General features: G+C 33.8%; 2 protein-coding genes and 1 non-coding gene across 6 annotated transcripts in view; 2 read left to right on the top strand and 1 right to left on the bottom strand.

Moving 5' to 3' along the window:
• The window catches only part of Tmem243 (transmembrane protein 243), a 53,594-nt gene that overhangs the window by 5,416 nt on the left and 23,954 nt on the right, over nt 1-24,224 (bottom strand). The window lies entirely within an intron of this gene.
• The window catches only part of Dmtf1 (cyclin D binding myb like transcription factor 1), a 44,733-nt gene that overhangs the window by 17,762 nt on the left and 2,747 nt on the right, over nt 1-24,224 (top strand). For 2 of the 4 annotated variants that reach the window (XM_058585045.1, XM_046462465.2), the window contains exons 4-14: nt 3,272-3,366; nt 6,926-7,040; nt 8,158-8,234; nt 12,760-12,917; nt 14,101-14,133; nt 14,976-15,085; nt 16,688-16,916; nt 18,226-18,377; nt 19,646-19,855; nt 21,521-21,606; nt 23,800-23,955. In XM_058585045.1, coding sequence (XP_058441028.1) covers nt 3,272-3,366; nt 6,926-7,040; nt 8,158-8,234; nt 12,760-12,917; nt 14,101-14,133; nt 14,976-15,085; nt 16,688-16,916; nt 18,226-18,377; nt 19,646-19,855; nt 21,521-21,606; nt 23,800-23,955 — 1,421 coding nt within the window. The remainder of the gene's footprint in view (nt 1-3,271; nt 3,367-6,925; nt 7,041-8,157; nt 8,235-12,759; nt 12,918-14,100; nt 14,134-14,975; nt 15,086-16,687; nt 16,917-18,225; nt 18,378-19,645; nt 19,856-21,520; nt 21,607-23,799; nt 23,956-24,224) is intronic. The other 2 variants (XM_058585046.1, XM_046462467.2) reach the window with 2 other exon arrangements.
• Trnad-guc (transfer RNA aspartic acid (anticodon GUC)) lies at nt 15,376-15,443 on the top strand. The gene has a single exon. It is a non-coding gene; the product is annotated as a tRNA-Asp (tRNA).

Here is a 24,224-nt window from a genome sequence, read left to right as displayed (position 1 = left end):
GGAGTTGAATTTGTTTTCTAAAAATTATAATTAAATTTAATTTTAATATTCAAGTTTTCTGTTCATGCATTATAAGACTGATAAAATATATATTAGGGCCTGAAAAGTCTTCTCAGCATCCATAGTTACCTCTCATGTTAATCATTCTAGCTCATTTACCACTTGTGTAGTCATCCACTACTGTTGTTTATGCCATTTACTATTCATAGTGTTATATGGTGATTATTGCATTCATTTAGAGGATTCTTTCAGTACCTTAATTTCTTACTCTTTGTTCTCCATTTTCATTCCCTTTACCACTCTTGCCATTACCTAATGAATCTATTTGTTATCTTTTTCAGTTTTGCTTTTTTTTTTCCCTAATGCTACTTCCTTTCCATCTCACTTTTCTGGTACTCTGTAACTCCTATAGTCCTTTGCCCCATTGGAACCCATTGATCTCACCACTTTTTCATTTCATTGTTCCTTCTGTATTTATATCCTTTTTTCCCCCTTTACCCAGTTGTGGTTTCATGATTAATCATTATAATCGCTGTCTTGCATTTACCTTCAAATCCTTTTTTCTTCTGTACTTTTATTGTTCTTTGGTGTTAACATAATCCTATCAAAATCTGTCTTTGTTTATGTCTTTGAAGGTGCAGCTAATTGAAAGCGATTAGAGAAAAACAGGACACACAAACTGATAGATCTTATTCCTTATCAATAACCAAAGTGGGCTCATAATACTGCCCACCAGTCATGCCATGCCTCTCTAGTAATTCTTTTTCCTCACTGTAAGATGACCATTTCATGTTCTGAAACTTCTGATAGTTTTTCTACCTTTCTTAATTCTCAACTGACAACCTTGATTTTTACTTTACTGAAAATATTGGAGTAACCAGAAAATAATTTCCATACATTCCCATTACCATACCCATGTGTACCTATGTCTGTATATTCTGTTATTCTAGCTGAGGCCTATTCTCTCTTCACCAGATTCCATCCATTTTGCCTACTGAAGTATATTTTGTGGGGAGGGATACTGGGGATTGAACTCAGAAGAACTTGACTACTGAGCCACATCACATCCCCAGCTCTATTTTGTATTTTATTTAGAGACAGGGCCTCACTGAGTTGCTTTAGCACCTTGCCTTTGCTGAGGCTAGCTTTGAATTCACAATCTTGCAGCCTCAGACTCCCAAGCTGCTGGGATCATAGGCATGCACCACCTTGTCTGTGAGGATGTCCAACATCCTTTCTTAAGGGTGTTGTTCCAGTGATTCTTTCCTCTCTTTTGCAATCATTAATTTTTTATTCTCCACCTGAGCCACTCCTATCAGTATTACAAAAAATATTTTAAAATGCCCTTTAACCTACTTTTGGCTCCTATCCAATTTCCTTTCTTTCCTTTAACACAGAGCATTTGAAATAATTGCCTGTACTTGCCTCCATTTTTTTCTCCAGTTTTCCTTTTCTTCATGCTCTCCTCCTTACCAAACCTTTCTTCCAGGTCTCCACAGACCCCCCCCCTCCCCCACTTTTTTTAATGTGGTACTTTGGAGAACCCAGTGCCTCACACATGCTAGGCAAATGCTCTACCATTGAGCTACAACCCCAGCCCTCCACAGACCTTCTTGTTGCTAAATCCAGTGGTCATTTTTGGTCTTTGTCTTACTTGATCTATCTGTAACTCTTCATAGTACTTATTTCCTCCTTCCTGAAATATTTTGTCACTTGGCTTCTTAGTGAGTACTTTTTCTTTTTACACTTCTGTTCATTCCATAGTTTGTTTCTTTTTCTTTTTTGAGGATGAGGGTGGTGGACAGTACTGGGACTTAAACCAAGGGGTGCTCTACCACTGAGCTACATCCCCATTCTTTTTTTTTTTTTTTTTTAATTTTGAGACTGGGTTTCACTAAGTTGCTTAGAACAGCAATCCTCCTGCCTCAATCTCCTGAGTCACTGAGATTACAGGCATTCATTCACCACCAAGCCCAGCCATTCCGTAGTTTCTCATGTTAACTTTTCCATATCACCCAAACTTCTAAGTGTGGATCACCCCATAACTCAGTTCTTAGATGCTTTTTTCTTCTGTTTTTACTTATTTCCTAGGTGATTGCAATTCATTGTTGTAAATACTTTGTCTGGTGATGACTTCCAGATTTATTTAAGTCAGATTTGTCTTTGAAATCAAGTGTATTATCCATTATATAATAATATAATAATAATGCCAGCCCCAGCATTCTCTTTAAATTCTCAGGGTTTAGTAGGTATCTCAAAGCAGTATGTTTAAAACTAAGCTCTTGAGATTCCCTAAATGTTTAAATGTACTGCTTCTGCACTTTTTTCCTCGTCTCATTAATGGCATGTCCATTTTTCTATTTGTTCAAATCAAAAAAAAAAGTATCATCCTTGTCTCTTCAGTTTTTCCCACATCTGGTTGTTTCTGCAAATCACATTGTCTCTACCATTAAAATACATATAAAATTTGAACTACTTAAACCTTCAACCTGGTCCAAACCACTGACCTTTCTTATCTGAATTACAGTACTACCCTCTTAACTGATCTCTGTTTAGCCTTCTGCCCTTCATTATTTTTATCCCTTCATTATTTTTTTCCCCATAGCAGCCAGAGTGAACCTGTTAAAATAAAAATCAAATCATATCACTCCTCTATTCAAAAATTTGCAATCATATACTACCTCATGGGTAAATTCAAAGTCTTTACAATTGTCTGTAGGGCCCCATACAGTTGCCTACTGTTATTGTTCATTCTGCTCAGTCACCAATGGTCTTATTGCATATACACATGAACACTCTCCAAGCATGCCATATCTCAGAGCCTTTGTACTTGGCTCTCCTTGAAATACTCTTCCTTGCATGACTAGCTTTCTTCCTTACTTTGTTCCAAGTCTTGGCCACTTTCCCTAGCCTCCTGTCTACAATTTCAAACACTCCATCACTCCAGCATATCTCCTTCCTGCTTTACTTTTTCTTCTTGTAATCATTATCCAACATAGAATTTTGTTCATTTTGTGTCTATCCTCACTAGACTGTAAGCTCCATGAAGGCAGGATTTTTGTTTTGTTTTTCTCACTGCCATATTTCCAGCACACAGCAATACCTAGTATGAATTAGATGTACAATAAACATGCAACAAATTAAAATGTACATGTGGGGATGTATTGACAAGGAATGTGTTAAGAAATTATATGGCCTTATTTTTTCAGTAGATATTTTTAACTAGATCCTGCCGTTGTTATTCTGAAGATGATGAAATTTTTCATTGAAGTTTCAGAAAATGATCAGAGCTTTGAGGTGACTATGACCGCAACCACAGAGGTGGCAGATGATGAGATTACTGAGGGAACGGTGACACAGATCCAGGTATAGTACATGTTCTAACTGGCCTCAGGAAGGTGATCACAGTTTAGGTAATAAAATGATACTTTTGCAAAATAGCAACCACAAAATTGAGGTAAGACACCATTTAATTCAAATTCAGTCTCCACATGAGTCTTAGATTATAAAAATTCATGCCCTGTAGAGTGGTTCACATCTCTTGAAACAAAAAATGATGCATATACATTCACTACTTGTAGTGATCTCTTAACAATAGTAATGATGGCAATACTATTCCTTTTGGTACATGCAGAACTAGATAAATTTACCATGTGTAGAGAAGTTGAGTAGTAGTCAGATCATACTATTTCTTAAGTGAACTTTTTAATTGTCTTTTACAAGCCCTAGCTGAGATACTTGTGCCAAAAGTAGACAGACATGGTGGCTCGGGAGGCTAAGCCAGGAGCATTGCGAGTTTAAAGTCAGTGTCAGCAATTTAGTGAGGCGCTAAGCAATTCAGGGAGACCCTGTCTCTAAATAAAATACAAAATAGGGCTGGGGATGTGGCTCAATGGTAGGGTGCCCCTGACTTCAGTCCCCACCCCAGTACCCCCCCCCCCAAAAAAAAAAGTAATAAGTATTCTTTGCTATCTTAGATATTCTGAAGCTTAACTCTATATTATAAATTTACCTTTGGCTGATTGCCCCTTTCTTTTTTAGTAGCTAATTCTTTTGCTCATCCCTTCATTTAATAAAATATTTATTTAATAAGATATTTAAGGTGGAGGCATGACAGTATTTTTCTTTTAGAAAGCATCACATTGACCATTTAAGAAGTATAATAGTTGGAAATTGATATGTAACATCAAGGACTGAGGAGATCTCAGATGTGTGTAGTCAACCTTCTGTAATAATAAGCTACTTTCAAAAATCACACAATTTCCAGAGGAGTGAATCTCATATAGATCAGACAGCTTTGAGTGAGGATGGAAATCTTCATAATTAGTCCTTTGATATCAATGGATGATTTGGACAGGAATTTTTTTCAAGTCCTCTGAACCAGTAGATAAATCCTTTCTTCGAAATGAATGTTGTCAAAGTTATTCCAAATTTAAAGATTATGTAGTCTCACTTCATTCAGTTTTCACACAGTAAAAATAACATCCTGTATGTGATTTGATTTACAACATAGTTATTATAGGATTGAACAGTAGTACAATATTAGTCCTTAGTGTAAGAGAAATTATGGAGTTTTGTTTAATTTGTGCCCATTGCCAAAAAGTAAATGAGTTATAACTTAGTATTTAGTTTCTTGATTTGTTATTGTTTTAGTGAGTGAAAAACTTGATACTAACTTCTAATATTTATTTAATAAGATTAGCATTGGGTTGTGAATTGAAAGCAAATTAAATTGTTCAGAAATAGCCTGCTTCTTACTACTTTTCTGTAAACTAGGAACATATAGCTATTTGACATAGTTCAGTTGCTAATACATTGCATCTCATTCCAGTGATGAGATTAGCTTGACAAAATAATAAACTCTAGAACATTCCATTATACTCAGTACTTTGTGGTTTTAAGAGACTTTGAATGGGTTCAATGTTTATTTTTAGATTTCTAAGTCCTTTATACATTACAGACATGAAATCCTGCAACTAACAAAGATTTAAGTTTAAAACAGAGGCCTACTAATAAAGCCTGTGTAATGGCTTTATACATAAAGTAGGGAAAATGGAGAGAAGATACTATGAAACTACATGTAATACAGATACTTACCCAAGTCCCCCACTATACTCAGCAAACTCATTTGTTATAGACAGTGTTAAATATTACTGCTTCTGCTTGATTATTTGCTCTTTTGATAGCTATTTACAAAGATTTTAAATAATAATTATAACTCTTCATCAGGAAAATTTGAGTCATAAGGCATTAAATGCCCAGAGATAGCAGTTAATCATCAAAACAGACTTATTCTTAAGGTTCATGAAATTGGCTCTATTACATATTTAGACACACTTTGGAAGGTAGTGATTTGATTGTCTTATCCAGCTGATAAAGAGAGCATCTAAGAGTATCATCTGCAGTTCTTAAAAGTGTATAGTGTGGCGCATGCCTGTAATCTCAGCAGCTTGGGAGGCTGCGCAGGAGGATCTCAAGTTCTAAACTAGCCTCAGCAAAAGCAAGTCCCTGAGCAATTTAATGAGACCCTGTCTCTGACTAAAATACAAAATAGGGCTGGGGATGTGGCTCAGTGCTCGAGTGCCCCTGAGTTCAACCTCTGGAAAATCTATCCTCCCCGCCCCCTCCCCCCCAAAAAAAAAATAATTGTGTAGTGTATGTCAAGGTCTTTTGATAGCTCTCTATTTCACCCTTTACAAATGCATAATTCCTGTATCACATTTCAAAGAATTATTGATGAATACAATACATTGTCTGATCTGTCTCAGTTTTCTGCTCAATCTTGTAAAAAAAATCTAAATATCACACATAAAATAATAGGGCTTTAGAATTGTTCCCATAATTTTTAGATGGATTTAAAAACATTCATAAATACAGCTATAAAAATAAAGCAGCAACAATAGAGACATAGCTTTCCTTGTTGTGTGCTGGTTGTTCCCTGACAACTCTTTCCAAGTAAGATGGGTTTCAGTTCCTTTTCAGATTAGAAATTCAGTTTCTTCTTATTCAAGAACTATTCTAATCTTTGTTAGAATTTTCCTCTAGCGAGTTATATAATTTAGTAGTTTATCTAAATCAAGAGACTGATTGAGTTGAATGACCACCAAGCATTTGGTGGTCCACTTATCCTGGTCTGCCTATGAATATGGGCTCATACCTGAGATGGTAGCAATATTCTTAATTTACACTGTAGCTTCCTTTTGGCCAAGGTCAAATCTGTTCAAAGATTCTTTGTTCCTGTATAATTTGCTAAAGTATGTCTGTAATTGAAATGTACTTAGTGGTGTATCTTAACTGCAAGAATAATATTATTACTAATTATTTCTTTTAGAGGAAGATACATTAATAAGGCTGTGAATCAGCTCTAGAGATAGGCTAAAACAAAGTTTCCAATAAATAGTAGCAGACAGTGATTTTGCAATAATGTATTTTGATTATCCCTTTAATCCTTTAGGTTCAGCAAGAGATTACATTATGAACAACTGTGTATAGTTTAGGCAGCAAACTACCTCCAAGGACAATAACCAGCCATAATACTCAACCCTAGTATTTCCATTTTCTTATCTGGAACTGATTATAACTATATTTATAAACTCATTTATACATGTACACAAGTGTTTTTGGAATAGCCTGTATTAATTAAAATATGTAATGCATTCTTGACCCACATTATTAAAACTTGAAGCCACTAGTACTTTCTAGGTACTTTCTTAAATGGTCATATATATTAATGTTAATGTTTTTATACTGCCATAATAAAAGAAGCAAGAAATATATGTCTTTTAAATTGAATGTATTTTACTATACCTAAAAGAGTGAATTCCATATTATTACATTAGGTTTTTAGAATGCCTAGCATCACAAAAGGTAATCAAGTTTGGTATTAAATCAAGCTACTACTTAGCTACTACTTTTTTTTTTTAAGATTTTACAGAATGAACAACTAGATGAAATATCTCCCTTGGGTAATGAGGAAGTTTCAGCAGTTAGCCAGGCTTGGTTTACAACTAAAGAAGATAAGGATTCTCTAACTAACAAAGGTAAGATGTACTATAAATTTTAGTGCCCAGTGGAATCAGCTGAGGGACTTGCAGACATTAAGTTTCTGAGTTGGACCTTTACCATTGTGATTTGAGTAGTTACAGTATTTGAGTTTTTGTAATTGAATTAAATTTTGCCCTGAATGTCTTTGAATGGGACCACGAAACCAACATTTGCTTTTCAATAATTAATCATTATTTTTCTTTTTTTGATACAAAGTAGATTGTCCTGTTAATTTTTGAACAAATGCATGATTGTAGTATTTAAAAGACAGTACAGTCATTGCTTATGAGAATAGGTAATCAAGCCTTTTCAAAGGTCTACTTACTGGTTTAAAAGCATCTTAAAAGATTATAGTGTTTGTAGAACTGCTGTGCTTTTGAATGTAGCTAGGGAAATTGATACTAAAAAATGAGGGTATGTACCACTTTGGAGTAAGGAGAGGAAGCAGAAACAAGTACATTTATTATTTTCTACCCACTGTGCAACAAATATTCTAAGAAGACATTCACTTGTCATCATGTTTACCTTCCCTTAGAATCTTTTTGTACATATCCCTTGCCTATAAAACTTTTTTTTTTTTAATGGGGGGTACCAGATATTGATTTCAGGGGCACTCAATCACTGAGCCACATCCCCAGTCCTATTTTTTATTTTAGTTAGAGACAGGGTCTCACAGGGTTGCTTAGCAGCTCACTGTTGCTGAGGCTGGCTTTGAACTTGCCATCCTGTCTCAGCCTTTCAAGCTGTTGGGATTGTGGGCAGGCTTATTTTTCGTGGAAAAAATTTTCAAAAAGTTTTAAGAATAATTTGATTTTTCTTAATTTTATAAGTCTCTTTTTAGCAGTTACATACTTTTGAAAGGATGTGAGAAGTAAGTAATAGTTGTAAAAATCTTTTAGTTGTCATTGTCTTTATTCAATAGGTCAGATGTTTTCTTACTTAAAAACCAGAAGGTATGAAAGCATCTTTACTTTAGGATCTTTCAGGTTTAAAATGAGTGAGAAATTAAATTTGCTGTTTTATGCCCACTGATAATTTAATCACAAACCACATCTTTAATATTTTCTTCTCACAAAGTAGTATTTTCTGAATGTTTCTTGCTTTCTTTTAAAGGACATAAATGGAAGCAGGGGATGTGGTCAAAGGAAGAAATTGATATTTTGATGAACAATATTGAACGCTATCTGAAGGTACCCTATGACATATTTTTGTGTTTCACTAATTTGTTTATTGCCAATTGCAAAAGTAGTGAAGCAGTATTCCATATAATTATTATGAGATTTTCACTAATTTTTGTAACAGATTATCAACTAATATGTTATAGCTTAATAATACTAAGGTGAATGATTACAATATAAAATTTTTAGCCAATTTTGAATTCTGAATTTAAAATAGTTTTGTTGCTTTTAGTTACCATCTGAAGTTTAGACAGTCTTAATAATCTCCCAGCATATTGAAGTCTTGTCTTTTCAAGTAGCCTGTAAGTTAGAGTTTAATTTATATTGTTTAAATCCTAAGATATACATCTGCTTTGAACTTAAGATTTCATAATAGTTCTTTGCTTTTAAAAATCTTTAAAAATAGTTAATTTTCATATTCAGACATTACTTGCTCGTTAGTTCTCTTCGTTAAATGCCCTTTTAATGTAGTATTGTTGAAATAGGACAGACAGGACTCTCCTTAACATAGAATGTTTGCTTTTGAAAAGCTGTGGGTTCCTTTGGGAAAACTGAAACAGGTGAAGAGTGACATAAGGCGTTTTACCATGTGATTGATATATGTTAGTCACACTGCAAGAGTTTAGAGAGGGAATAGTTTATTCTTGGGATTGGAACAGTTAGAAATTTTTGTAAGAATTTGAGCTGAGTCTTCAAGGGGTAGAACTTGAACTAGAATAGGACTAACTAACTGGATGGACTAGCATGCATAAATGGTAAACAGCAAGGAATCAGAGATCAAAAGACCCTGCAGATTAATTCCTTTAAATTGAATCTTCATAAATGCCTCCAGAAAACTAGCCTTTAAAAACCAGACCAGAGAATTAGAACTTTATCCTATAGGAAACAAGAGGCATTGAAGTATTTAAGAAAAAGGCTGATTGCTTAGTTAAGTGAGACATTAATAGGGCAGATCCAGACTTTTCTCCTGGAAGTCTCTTCCTGATACTTTCTACCTTTCCCCATAATGGCATTAAATTCAAATAGTCCAAGTTTGAAATGTGGAAATTAGTATTGTTTGAGAATGGGAATGTATAGCATCTATTTAACCATTAATTTTCTTATTGTTTGATATATGTATGTATACAATATAAATGCATCATTGCTTAGAATATGAACAGTCTTCCCAAGCTAAGTTTTATAAACTATAAAGTTGATAATCTTTTATTATTTACTAATGAGTGAAGATTCCTCTACCAAGTTTATGGTTTGAAGATAAAACAGTGAACATTGAAAAGTATATCCAGAAGTATATTAAAGGTGGTTCACAGTACTAGGGTTTTGGCTCAGCGGTAGAGCACTCGCCTTGCACATGCAAGGTCCTGGGTTCGATCCTCAGCACCACATAAAAATAAATAAATAAAATAAAGATATTTTGTTCAACTACAACTAAAAAATAAAGATTAAAAAAAAACAGCTGTTCACTAGTCACATATACTAGTTAAAACTGAAAAAGTGCTGTATATTTAATTGAGGCAGTAAAGCATGATTTAAAAAACAACAACAAAAATACCACTGGGCTTGGGGAAATAAGATGGTTTCTTGTATAGGAAATAGAATAAATGATCCCAAAGACTCTTCCAACATAGTGATTAATTGGTGAGTGGCAAGGACTTAAGTAGAATTATAATATACAGGGAAAAGACAGATAAGCAAGTAGAGTCTATAAGGAATCCTGATGCTTAGGTGTTGGGAAAGAAGTAGGAGAAGAGTTGGAGTAACTTAAAAGAAATTTTAATTGGGCAATTGGGAGAATGATGATAGAATTGACAAAAATAGGAAATGTCTACAGGAGACCCTGCCCTGATCTTGAGAAAAGATAATTTGTTTGGTTTTAATTTTCTGACCGTGCTTTTTATTATATAATGCTTTTCTAAAAGTGCTGTGGAGCCATTTTTAAACCTTAGAGAATTCTGAGTAAATATCATATATTCTATTTATATAGAAAAGATAAATGAAATTAACTACCACAAGCAAAAAAGTGGTGGTAGGAAGAAAACTCTTTAATCTTTGTGGTTGTCCTGCAACACGGTACCTTGCATGTAGGTGTTTAAATGTTTAGGTTTAATTATTTACAAAAGTGAAACTGCATAAAAGAGAATTTTAGAAAAAATTCCAAAATTGAGAAAGTTTTCACCATGAAGATTCATACCTTCAAAAGTATCTAAAATGCATGCCTGTATAATTTTACCTGGTTTTGAAGGCTACCCATATTCATTTAACTACCCATATTCATTCTCAGGGTATTTTGTAAGTTGCCCTTTTACTCTGCATTATCATTTTGATATCCATCCCCTGTTGATTTAACTGTTTTATTGTGCAGATATACTACATGTTACTCATTCCACAGTTAATGGTCATTTGGGTTCTTTCTGGGTATTTTTGCTATTAATTTTCACATCTAATGTTTTGTGAATGGTTTCAGCTTATATTCCTCCAATAACATTTTTATATACTTATTGGCCATTTGCCTTTCTTCTTTGAAACTCCTCTTTGTGTGCTAAATACCAATAATGCTTTATTGGTCATTTGTGTTATAGCTATCTTGTGTTAATTTAGTGGCCTATATTTTCCTTTTTAGGTATATTTGATGAGCAGAAATTTTTAATTCCAGTATTAAATTTATCATTTTACTTTTATGTTTTGCATGTTTAAGAAATCTTCCCCTAGCTTCAAAGGCATTAAGATTTTTCTCAATTTTTCCTTTCAGATTGTCACCTCCATAAATGTGAAGTAGAGTTTTAGTTTTATCTTATTATCCTAGCATGGTTTTGGGGGTGTCAGTCTTTTTCCCAGACTACAGTGTCTGTTCTATCTTAAACCAAGCTTCCATAAGTTTCTTTTTAGGTTTTCTAGGTTCTATTTGTTATACTTGCTTCAGTACAACACTGTCTTCAGAAATCCCAATATGTGGTCGGACATGTCTCCTCATGAATGTCTTAGCTCTTCTTGGCTCTTTACTTTTCTATATAAATTCAGAATTAGTTTGCAGTAAATTAAAAGCTTTGATAGAATTTTCATTGGTATTACATTGAACGTGTACATCAGTTTGGGGGAATTAACATCTTTTCAGCATTTTATCTTCCTCTTGAATGTGGTATAACTCACTAGTTTTGCTAGTTCCTTGTTAAATTTTTTCAATAAATTTTATGTTCTTTGTAAAGGACTTTTCATAACTTGGCCTAAAATTTAGTCTTGGTGCCTTTAATTTTGTTGCTATCACAAATAATGACTTTTAAAATATAAGCCTTGTATAGAACTGCAAATAACTATATATTGATTTTATATCCAGCAACCTCGCTAAAATTTAGCCTTTTTGAAATCAACGATTTTTTGTTGAAATTGGGCTTATACATGTAGTGCATATTAAAATGATTACTTTCCAATCTTTTTCCTTTTTATTATTCTTGCATTAGACGACCAGAGCAAATTGTAATTTGCTCAGCTTTATTCCATATCAACATTGAATTTTTATGAATATTTTCCACATTTCTTGAGATTTTATATTCTGTAAATTATTGATGAGATTAATTATATTAGTAGTTTTTCCTGGAGTTGACTCAAGTTTGTATTCCTGTGATAAACTCACTTTTTGCAATGATGTATTAACTTTATACATTGCTGGATTCATTGCTAAAATATTAGGATTTGGGGGTCTATGTTATTAAATGAGGTTGGCCTCAAAATTCTTTTCTGAAACTGTCCTTATCTGATTTTGCTACTAAGGTTATGCCAAAATGACTAAAAAGTGTCTTCACTATTTTCTTTATTGTAGAATAGTTTTAGATCAAAGTTATATGACTTTTTGGTATAATTTACCTGTAATGACAGTGGTACCTGGAGTTTTCATTGAGGGAAGAACATTCTTGTTGGTTTGTGCCTATTTGATTTTCTGTCTTTTCCAGAGTCTGTTTTGGTAAGTTGACTTTTTCTAGGAATTTACTTGTTTTACCTAAATTCAAATTTATTGCCAGAAAGTTGTATATAATGTTCTTTTATTGTCTGATCTCTCCAGCATCTCTATATAGGCTCCATTTTTTCACTCCTAATATTATTTGTCTTTTTAAAAATTTCACCAGAAATTTTATCATTTCAAATTTTAATTGTAATATATCTTTTCAGAGAACCAATTTCTTGATTCATTTATCCTTTCTATGCTTTCTTATACTTTCTGTGCTATGATTTCCAATTAATTTAGCTTTTATAATTTTCTTCCTTCTACTTTATATTTGTTTTAAAATTTTTAATATAGTTTTAAAAGGAGTTAGCAGAAATTGAATTTATTGAACCTAATACAACTTGCTTTTGGAGCATTTAAGCATCACTTTATTATCTCAACATTTTAAAAGTTTATATTTGACTTACTAATGAATTAGCCTTATACTCTTTTTATAAATGCAATTAATGAACTTTAACGTTAAAACAAGTTTTAAAAGCATAGTATGTCCAGATGCATTTTATCAGAAATCCCTAAATCAAAGAAATGTAACCCATTTAGGCACGCGGAATAAAAGATGCCACAGAAATCATCTTTGAGATGTCAAAAGACGAAAGAAAAGATTTCTACAGGACTATAGCATGGGGTCTGAACCGGCCTTTGTTTGCAGTTTATAGAAGAGTGCTTCGCATGTATGATGACAGAAACCATGTGGGAAAGTATGAAAACTTGTAATGCTGCATGTTTTCATGTAATTAGGGGAAATATTTAAGGAATTGTCTTTTTTTTTTTTTTTTTAGCTGAATTATGACTGGGGGCCTCAAGTGAAGACAGCTATGAATTATAGTTAATATTTTTATCTTTCAGGTCTACCTTCATTACATGATTAAAAAACCTCATCATAAGGCCTCTTAGAAATTAGAATCTGAGTCTCTCTATATATATATGTCTTAGAATATTTAATATGGCAGTCTCATTTGTAGTAAATAACAAAGTATGGTAATGTTAAAAGAACTCTAAATTCACTGATGTGAATTTTTCTTTTTTGGGGGGTAACATTACTAAGTTTCTGGCCTTTCTAAAATAAAACCAGAGAGGAAAATAACTAATTCTGGAAACAGTGCTTGAATTTCTGTTATAGGCAGCATTTATGGGAAAGCATCATTAATTTTCTTGAGTGATTATGTGGTGTTACTGACATTTTAAATTTCTGTTTGGGAATTTTAAGTGGCAGTAGTCTGGCTTCCTAGATATTACCAAGCTTCAAGTGCTGCTTTTCCTCTAGCTCTTCAGCTCCTTGCTAATGAAAATATATTTGAAAGCTGAAGGGAACTAAATAATAAGTGGAAAAAGAAATTTTTAAAAAGTGAAGCAAGAGTGACTAAACTTTCCATAAGTCTTCCAAGTGGTTAAAAAGTGATTGGCCTTTTATAATTTTTAAATAAATGGACATTTTATAAAAGAAGAGTGCACTGGCTGTATTGAAATAAAGAGCAAGTTTATGCCAGAAGTTCATGCTTGACTAAATGAAAGGAAGATAATTTTAATTTTTTCAGTGCCTTGAGAGAATTTTCCTTTAGCTAAGTTATCCATGAGTCTTTCTGAAATAGTTACAATTTCAGTGTGTCTAAACTAAACTTTGTCATAAAGGAAGAGTTAGGAGCATAGGAGCAAAATCATTTTAAATATTGAATTTTCATAGACAAAATTGCTAAAATCATTGTTTTTTTAAGACAATAGAAGCATTTAACTTTTGAGTCATTTTAAAATGGGTTACTTTAAAATATGATACATAAGCTGACTTAATATTGAGTTCCCTAAGTGAAATTCTGATTTTTATTAAGGTTTTTAGCGTTCCTTCTGTTAATTTATCTCCTTTTTAAAATTTCTTTGTATTTCTAGATATACACCTGAAGAAATTGAGAAACTCAAGGAGTAAGTTTTAAATTGTTTTCATTATCTCTAATTGTTGGGGTTTTGTCTTGGGTTTTTTTAAGTTTTAATTTGAAATTTTGAGATTTTTGGTAGACTGGTATAGTTTAATCCTGCTGTTAAGCATGATTAACCATAAAAAGAGCTTATCTGATCCAGACTTGCACAAAGTAGCTATGTCCATAGCATACCAATTTAGTCTCCTATTGACAATCACAGAATACTCCTCAGACCACTAATAGGTTTCAGAAGAGGGCCATTTTTGGTTTGGGGAGTTTATATAATAGAATCAAAACCAAGGTTGTGCTTCACAACTTAGTCTAAAATGGTGAGTTGGCAAATGTTTCACTGAATATCCTTGCTAACTACCTTGTAAAGGTTGTTGAAGTCTCAGAAATATACTTTTGCTTCATTGAGTTAGGGTCATAAAAAGCATGGTTTAATGGACTATTATAATAGATCATGGAAAAAAACACTGAAGGTTCTTATTTTCAGATGTCTGAAGAAGAGTTTGTGAAGTGTTTGCTCAAAAGGGAAAAATCTGGGGCTTACCTGGGAGATTGTGTCAATAACCTGAGGGGAATTTGGTCTTTTTTGAACACATATCCAAGTTACTTATTTCTTCTCTGACCCAGGAAAAGGGCAATTGCTGCCTGTTTTTTTTCACCCACAGACAACTGTGGACCCCAATAAAAGGCCACACTTTCAAACTTTGGCTCTCAAAGTATTGCTGCCCACAACTTCCAAACCAATCAAATGGGAAGAAGAAGAATGAAGAATAAATGATGAAATTAAAAGGGAGAAAACAGTTGAACCAAATGCTGATTGGCAGACTCTTGTTTTAGGCTCCGGATAAAGCATGGCAATGACTGGGCAACAATAGGGGCGGCCCTAGGAAGAAGTGCATCTTCCGTCAAAGATCGGTGCCGACTGATGAAGGATACTTGCAACACAGGTACTTTGAATGCTGCTGGTGGGGGATTTGGTTTTTTTTTTGGCGGTGGGGTCACTATTTGAGCTTCTTGCCCTGCAGATACTGCTTTTTCTTCTGAGAGGGAAAAAAAATTATCATTTGCTTAATTCAACTTTTCTAGTCTCCTTCTTTTTCTTTCTCCTCTCCCTGCCCTTCAATTTAACAGATCCAACTAATCTTAATTTGTGTGCTTTATTTATTTTTTTAAGGTGACATTGTTCACAAGGACACAGAATTTCTTAAGTTTCAAAAGGACTTTTCAGGGCTGGGACTATAGCTCAGTTGGTAGAGTGTTTGCCTGTCATGCACAAGGCCCTGGGTTCAATCCCCAGCAAAACAACAACAAAAAAGGATTTAGGTCTAACATGTTTTCACTTTTGTAACAATTCTTATTGTCCCAGTTGAGAAAGTATTTTAAGGCATGTATATAGAAAATGGATTTTAATTCAGGTCCGTTTAACTTAATATTAATAGTACCGAATCATCTCATGTTTATAAAAAACATTGGTTGTTGGCAAGTCCCAAGTTAGGAAGGAGGTGTATTCAAAAGATTTATATGTGTTTTGCTTATCTCAAAGTATATTTTTCCATTTTTAAAAAAAACAGCTTATGACTATTGGTATTTTAATCTCCAGGCCAAACTACAAATATACACAAATTTATTGGTGATAATGTTAAACCTAACCTTCAACAACAGTTTTTAGGTTCTGTTGTTAACATTTAAAATATCATTTTGAGCCTCTTTCTTTAAAACAGAGATTAGAATAGAGGGGAATTAATGTTCTCTGAAGGTTCTCTAAGTCTATCTTTTAAGTAAAAACAAACAAAAACAGTTTTCCAGTTTAACTTCAGCTTCTAGGGTATATGTAGCCTCACTACACTAAAGTGAAATCAAGAATATATCCTCCTTATCTACTCTACCTTGGGTATTAAAGCACCCCTGGATTTTATCTCCAGTACCACACATACACACAAAAAGGAATATTTGATATTATTTATTCATAAATTCATGAGTTTAAAAAAAACAGGAGTAAAAATGGGTATGAATACTAGTGTCAAACTTTATTGATCACAGTAGTGTGGAGTTGGGATAGTGGGGAAAGAAGATAGTATAAGTTTAGTCTTTAATTGGTAGAGCTGGTAGATGTCCCTCATCATTCATTCTTGTGACTGTTGGCCTCTTAACTTCACACTTCTGCAGAGTAGGAGTTTAGTGAAAGCATTAGTTTCTGGCCTGTTGGGCCATCATTGAGGCTCTTTCCATCTTACTGTTTTTATATAAGTTCTTGGTATAACTTGAGAGTACATAATTCTTCATAGTTATATTTGGGGTAGTTTTTCTCGACTTAAAAAGTCAGTTGGTCCTTTCCATTATGATTCTTTGTTTTTGTGTGTGTGTTGAGACCTTTACTGGGGGTAGTAAAACAAAATTATCAGTAGGTATATGTGGTTTCCTACCAGAGGGCCATTCACCAAATAAACTCTTAGTACTACTGCCTATTTCCCAGTACTTGGAAATATAAGGCTGAATCAAATTTGTAAAAGAAGGTAGCAGTGGTAGTTTGGATTATTTCCTTCTTTCAGGGAAATGGACAGAAGAAGAAGAAAAGAGACTTGCAGAAGTGGTTCATGAGTTGACGAGCACTGAGCCAGGTGACATAGTCACACAGGGTGTGTCTTGGGCAGCTGTGGCTGAACGTGTGGGTACCCGCTCAGAAAAGCAGTGTCGTTCTAAGTGGCTCAACTACTTGAACTGGAAACAGAGTGGGGGTACTGAGTGGACCAAGGAAGATGAAATCAATCTCATCCTCAGGTTTGTGTCCTAATAGAAACTGAATAGTTACTATGGATGTCTTGATTGACTTTCCTGTTTTGGTTTTCCTAGATGCCTAATGTCTGAAAAACATCCTTTCCATAGAGAGCCATTGTTTAAGATCTAAGTACTTCATATTGAGCTCTTTTGTTTTGTTTTGTGTTTGTTCCTTTTTAGTGGATTTAGTGCCCGGGCAAAGTACCAGATTGAAGGCGTGGAGACTGAAGTCCTCTATATCCACAGAACAGGTATGGCACAGGCAGTGGCAGTGCAGCTTTTCCACTGTCTCACCAATGTGCCTCAGTCCTAGCCTAGGGGTACATGTTTAGGGTAATAGAGCTATTCAGTCTCCATGCCCTTCAATCCTTGGCTACTGTGCTAAGATTGTCAAGAAGGGGGACCCAATCCATAATTACACACACCATCAGCTTCGCACAAATTAAACACCTTTAAGATAATAAACCCAATTTTATTTTTTTTTTAATTTGTTGGTTTAACCATTATGACTCAGTGACTGAAGTGAACAAAAACAGCAGCAAGAAAATATTTAAGACACTGAAGAAAGAAACTTTTGTGGCTACTGTGCTTAAAATCAAGATCATCATAATAGTTAATACTGGAAATGGTTAATAGACCTTTAAAACACACAATTTAGCCAGGCATGGTGGCACTTGCCTATAAACCCAGCAGCTCAAAAGGTTGAAGCAGAAGGATCACAAGTTCAAAGAGAGACTCTGATTCAAAATAAAATATAAAAAAATGGGCTGGGGATGTGTTTTAGTAGTTAAGTGCCCTTGAGTTCTCCGTACCAAAAGAAAAAAAAAAATTTTTTTTTTAGTTGTATTATTGGTAGTACAACTAACAATTTTGGTTTTGTCTTTGTGTCTTAAAGGGTATTTTATTACATTAGTCATCTTTATAAATAGCTCATTTCTAAATCCATTTGTTTTACAAATGAAAAAGATGCAGGAAGTAATGTAGTAAAGGCCATACTATGAAACACTGAAGAACACTATACAACTAAACCTGTTCTTATTCTAATCTTTAGCCTACTCCCTTTCCTTCACAGTGCTTCATCTGGTTATACCTATTTGCAAGGGTTAGTGCCCTGGTTAATACGGCTGATGGTATTTCTTAGCTTTTAATTCTGGAAGCAAGTCGGCATTCCTGGAATCCTTTCCCCATGCAGCATAAGACTGGCATAATCTGCCATTCCTTTTATTACCAGAGTCGTCATCACCTAGTCAAAGGAGGGTTCTTAGGGAGAAATTAATTTAACAGCTAACACATGGTTTTTTGTAACCTGTAGGATAGCAGAGCTTGATGTAGCTGATGAAAATGACATAAACTGGGATCTGTTAGCTGAGGGATGGAGCAGTGTCCGTTCACCACAGTGGCTTCGAAGTAAATGGTGGACCATCAAAAGGCAAATTGCAAATCATAAGGATGTTTCATTCCCTGGTAATGTATTACTTGCCTTTTTAATTCCTTCCCTTCTCTTACCATATTTACTCTTTAGGAGTTAGAGGTTAGAAGTTCTGTGCCATGTAAAGATGTATCATGGCAGATTTTTACTTATGCCCTATTTCTTTGAGTAACTGTCTTCCCTAGAGAAAAGTTAATGTGATTGTAATACCTGAACCCAAAAGAGGAAAATATATACATTTACACATTCTTGTTTGTCAACATAAACTATAAAAACTGTAAATAGGAAATAGATTGTACATGTTTTACTTTTGTACAGATTTCTTTCTCAGTACTTAAATGTAAATAAACTTTTATGAGTTTTATAATTTTAAATATCTTCACAGGATTATTTAGAGAAAATCTTTGACAATGTATTCTGTAAAAGAAAAATTCTGTAAATTTCTAATTTCATTTGTTATGTAAATCCAGAGATCCTATATTGGGTTTGCTTAAAGACAACATACTTTTCATTGCATGTTTTGCGCTTATGCATTAAATTGAGTCGTACAGCCTATTTAATTTAGGTTGTTAAATTCATTCCCCTTAATGTAAAATTCCAACTTAAATTTTTCCCAAAAGAGAATTAAATGCTAAGGAATTTTCACTTGATTAAAAAAAAAATCTATATTAGGCCTCCCTGTGCAAGACCTTAAGAGAGGCTACATATTACATATACTTTCCTCTGCAGGTATAAGCATACAATCAAGTGCCCTTGAGTCACTGAGAGAAAAATGAATACTGTTTAAAAATAAGTTGCTTAGCATTGACAGTATTCTTCGTAAATTATAGGAATTCTGTCAGTAAGCCCTGGGAAATTAAAAAAAAGAAAATGTTTTATTTTTACTTTTTTTAAAACAATGCACACTCTTGGTTTTTGCATTATTATTCTTGGATCGCAAAAACATGATATTAAGAATTTTCTAAATCTGCTTGGGCATGGTGGCATGTATCTGTAGTCCCAGCTGCTTAGGAGTGGAGGATTACCTGAGCCCAGGAGGTCAAGACCAGCCTGGGCAATGTAACAAGACCCCCTTTTCAAAAGGGGGGGAAAAAAATCTGTTAGATGGATAATGTTTCCAAATTTTCAGAAGAGATTATGGTTTTAGTATTTTTATTGTTATTTTGATTAGTTTTCACATTCATTATGCAATTATTTATTCCAAATACTTTCCCTCCTTACCCCTCCTACCCCACCTCCCTTGTTGCTTAGATGGTGGTCTGTCGGAGAGTCATGTTCTTTTTGTCTACCCATCTCCCTTCAGTCTTAATAAAAGGTCTTAAACAGTTACATGAGAACCAAAAAAACAACCCAACACTTTTGGAGAATAAATCAGGATCTGGAGTTCCAAACAGTAATTCCAATTCCAGTGTACAGCATGTTCAGATCAGAGTTGCCCGGTTGGAAGATAATACAGCCATCTCTCCAAGTCCTATGACAGCGTTGCAGATTCCAGTTCAGATCACCCATGTCTGTAAGTGTTGGAACCTCAAGGCTCCTTGCCACTGGGATTTGTATGATTTGGTTTTACCTAAGTTGGTGAATTAAGGAAAACTAACATTTTATGTTTAGCTCAGTTAATATTTGTACAAAGAAAGAATGTGTAACAGGAAGGACTTAAAACCTGGCTATTGTAAATCATTCAAAACCATCTTTCAAGATTTTATAATTAACGATTCAATATGGGACTTAACTTTCCTATGTTCCTGTATGAATACACAACCAGTGTAGTAACTTCACATTATGTACAATCACAAGAATGAGAAGTTATACTCTGTATGAATAATACGTCTAAGTACATTCTATAATCATGTATAACTCAAAAGAACAAAAAAAAGGATTCAATAGAAATCAATTAGAAATTAAAATTAATGATTAATAGAAAACTGTCTAAAATAATGAATTAATGGAGCAGAAGATATGGAGTTCACAAGGTTAAGCACATCATTTATAGCAACTTTATCAGAAGACACAAATAGGGGATGGATTTATGGTCACATGTAGGATGGGTTTTGTTAAGGTCGAGAAAGATTTTCGTATGGGAGATAAGTCAGTTTCCTACAGGAAAAATTTTTTTTATCCCTCAGTTGTTCTTAGCACCTGATTATTTTGTGCTTAATGAGATTAGGGAACCCAGCAATTATTGTGGGGAGGGGAAATACTTTCTCTTCAGCTCTAAGCAAAGTTGACACTTCTCCCTTTTTTTCCATCGTTCTTGGATTGTAATGACAGAAAAGGAATGAGAACAATCTTTACTTATCTTTATCTCACTTTTTTAATAAGAGGTCTACATAATGCCTATGAAAAGGTTATTACCCACAAGCATACCAGTCACTTGAGCATTTTGCGTGAGACATGTCTTCACATTGCAGGATGCTCAGTATCCCTTGACCTTACCCACAAAATGCCAATAGTGCTTTCCAATCATGACAAGCAGAAACATTTCCAAATGTATCCTGTGGTTGAGACTTACTTGGCTACCTGTTGGCTTTATTATTAACACCATATCTGTATATGATTATAATGACTGAATGGGGTAGGGGGTATAGCTGAGTAATAGTGTGCTTGTCTAGCATGCGTGATGCCTAGCATGTTCCATCCCCAGCACCCAAAAGCAAAGTTACCTTAGAGACATTTAAACTAATCCTATCTCAAAGTTCTTGAGTTTATTTGCTTCACCTTCCTTCCATTATAATAAAGCATTAAGAATTTTATTTTCTTTTGCCTTTCTTGTTTCTGTTTTATAGCCTAAGAATTAACAGAGTAACTGCAATTACTAGTTAAAATAAAATGTGCGCTACTATATTGGTTGTAAATTGATTGTGCATGGAGAATTTTAGTTTTCCGTGGGCTGACAATACCTATTAGGAAGATAGCAAACATTTTATAAATAGTAAAATAAGTTATTTGCCTAGGTTTATATTGCTAGTAAGCAGTGTTGCTAACACTTGCAGTGGGCCAGACTTGGCTGTGGCATGTGTGCCATCCCAGATAAGTTCATTAGATTTCTTTTCTCTTCTAAATTTAAATGACTCAGGTTTACAGGCAAATTTTTCAAAATGAATTTGCCTTCATGACAATTGAGTACACTGTAGAACTTTTATAAAGCATTTTATTATTGTCCTTGTTCTTACTACAGCTTCAACAGACTCCCCTGCTGCTACTGTTGACTCAGAAACAATAACACTAAACAGTGGAACACTACAGACATTTGAGATCCTTCCAGTGAGTAATACTTAATATAATGGATATTGGCCATTTTTATGCATAAGAAAGATGAGTTGGTAACATTTTTAAAAAAATGTTATATATGTCATATAAAAGATGAAACTAAATATTTGAGGCCAGATGAATAGCCGACATTAGATATAAATCAGACTTCCACTTTTTTAATTCATTTAAATTTGCTTTTTTCTCATCTGTACATAATCCCATGTATTTTTACATATGAAAATGACAGTGCTAAAGAGTAGAGCACATAACATGGACTGTACTATACTGAATTATAAGTTCATTCTGGTTATTTGAGAAAAGGGTTATAGACAACAAATCACGAGCTTGAATAAGATTGATTCAGTAAACACTTCAGTAGCCACTGGGGGTACAAATTTTAAAGTTCCAGTCTTAACTGGTTTGACCACTTTGGGAAAACAATCTTGTAATTTCTAAAAAGATCAAATGTAGTGTTGCCAAACATTCCACCAGTTCTAATCCCAAAGAATACCTAAGAAATTGAAATATATTTGCACATAAAAACTTGTACATGAATTTTGATCATGGGTCAACACCCAATATTTTTGGTACTGTGTGTATCAAGTAAGTATCAAGCAACTGCTATGTTGTTAGTGGGTTAGGGATATAAAATGCATTTTTTACTAAGTGGCATTTTCAGTTTATGATGGGTTTAGGTAAAAGTATATCTCTGTAGGGCTGCCATTTTCTTGAAGAGTAATGGCTGACTCTGGCCTGATGAAATGGGTCATGATTGTTAATATGTAGTCCTAGTCATTGTTCTTTCTAAAACAAAGAAACCCAGATTAGTTCATATTTCATTAAGTAGAAAATAATAAATTGTATATAAATTCTCTCCAGATTCATTTACTTTAAAAAACATAAGGGGTATTAGTAGAAGAGTTTATTCGTCCACTCCACAATCAAATCCCAGGAGGAAGATGAACAAAGCAAAAGGTTCTCTTTCTATCCTTAGAACTCAAAGCTTGCTTAATTGGTTTCCAAAATAGGAATATATACAAGAAACCATATGAAACAGGTAGAAAACAACTTAATTTTAAGTTTTTTTTTATACCTTCCTAAGTAAAAATACACTTATACATACAATTGAGATTTGTGTTCAGGTTATTATAACTTAAAAGGTCACATTCAACTATTCAGAGATTTCTCTCCCAATTTATTTGTAGGGGATGATACCAGTAACCAAGCTTCAAAAAATGGAGATTTAAATGTGTTTTATTAAAACACATGTGACTTACAGACAGAGTATTTACAGTTATAACTGTCTATATGTGATTAATACATGTAACTCTTAAGGAAAATTATTAGCTTTCACTTTTTCACTTTTTTTTTTTTTTTTTTTAATGATTGTCTCCCTCTTGGGTGTTAGGCACTTTCATAGTCATTTCTAATCTAAACTCTTCCCATGAGATATAGGTATTATTCCCATGTAAGGAATAAAGAAACCTGTATTCAGGGATTTATTACACAGGAGTTGACAAGATGATATTAGATCAAACAACAGGCCACAAAATTTCAACCCACAGCCCTATTTCAAATACATACACTTCTTCTAACTTAAAATTACATAGAAGCTTATGGTTTGAAAGGTTTATTGGTGAGTAATTTTGTTACACTTTAAAATCTCAAATGATAAAAATGTTTGATCAATTAACCAGCTTTCAGATAAGCATCTTTTTTCTTTAGAGCATTGCTATTGACATTTTGGTAAATTTTCCCTTAATATGAAACATTTCTTAAAATTATACTATGAAAATTTGAGTTCAAGTAAGTAACACTGCTGTTGTGCCTTTTAAAAAATGGTAACTTTCTTTTTTAAACTGGGATACTGCCTGTTTTTATGTGCTACAGAGAAAGATTAAAGAGGGATGATTGTGTATATGCTGGGTTATTTATTGCATGTGCATCTGTGTCTTAGTGCCCTGAAACAAATAGCTAAGACCAGACCATGGGAATACATAGGAACAAAGAGTAGGATAAATGCCTTACCTGTTAAATCTCCAGACTGAGTATTACATCCTTCATTTTATTATTTGTTTGCACCCTCATAATTGGTAAGTACATTTGTAGCTATAAATTAGTCAGTTCATTTTAAGATGTAGAGGTAGACTTAATCAGTAGCCTATTAATACATATATTGAGCTGTCTCCTTTGTTTCTCCTTTAGTCTTTCCATTTACAGCCCACTGGCACTCCAGGCACCTACCTACTTCAGACAAGTTCAAGTCAAGGCCTTCCCCTAACTCTGACTGCTAGTCCCACTGTAACCCTGACAGCTGCTGCTCCTGCTTCTCCAGAACAGATCATTGTTCATGCTTTATCTGTATGTTACATAATTTTACTTGATTTTTTTTTTAACTTATTATAAACCAGGACTAGTTTGCTAACTAATGTCTTGCATTATTGTCCCAGGCTCAGTATTTTGCACCCTCATTCTTCCTTCACTGGGATACTGCCCTTTATTCCTCCTTTTATGAGACAGATGTACATTATAGTAGGGAATTTAGGAGAGCCCTACTTGGTAAAGAATTGAGGTTCTAGAAAAATAGTATTCAAACATTTCAGTTACAGAGGTGAGAAATAATGGGAGGG

This window comes from Marmota monax, unplaced genomic scaffold (genome assembly GCF_021218885.2).
Source record: "Marmota monax isolate L192 unplaced genomic scaffold, Marmota_monax_Labrador192_F-V1.1 WCK01_AAM20220418_F8-fsc00165, whole genome shotgun sequence".
Taxonomy (NCBI): domain Eukaryota; kingdom Metazoa; phylum Chordata; class Mammalia; order Rodentia; family Sciuridae; genus Marmota; species Marmota monax.
This window is presented reverse-complemented; position numbering and strand designations above follow the sequence as displayed.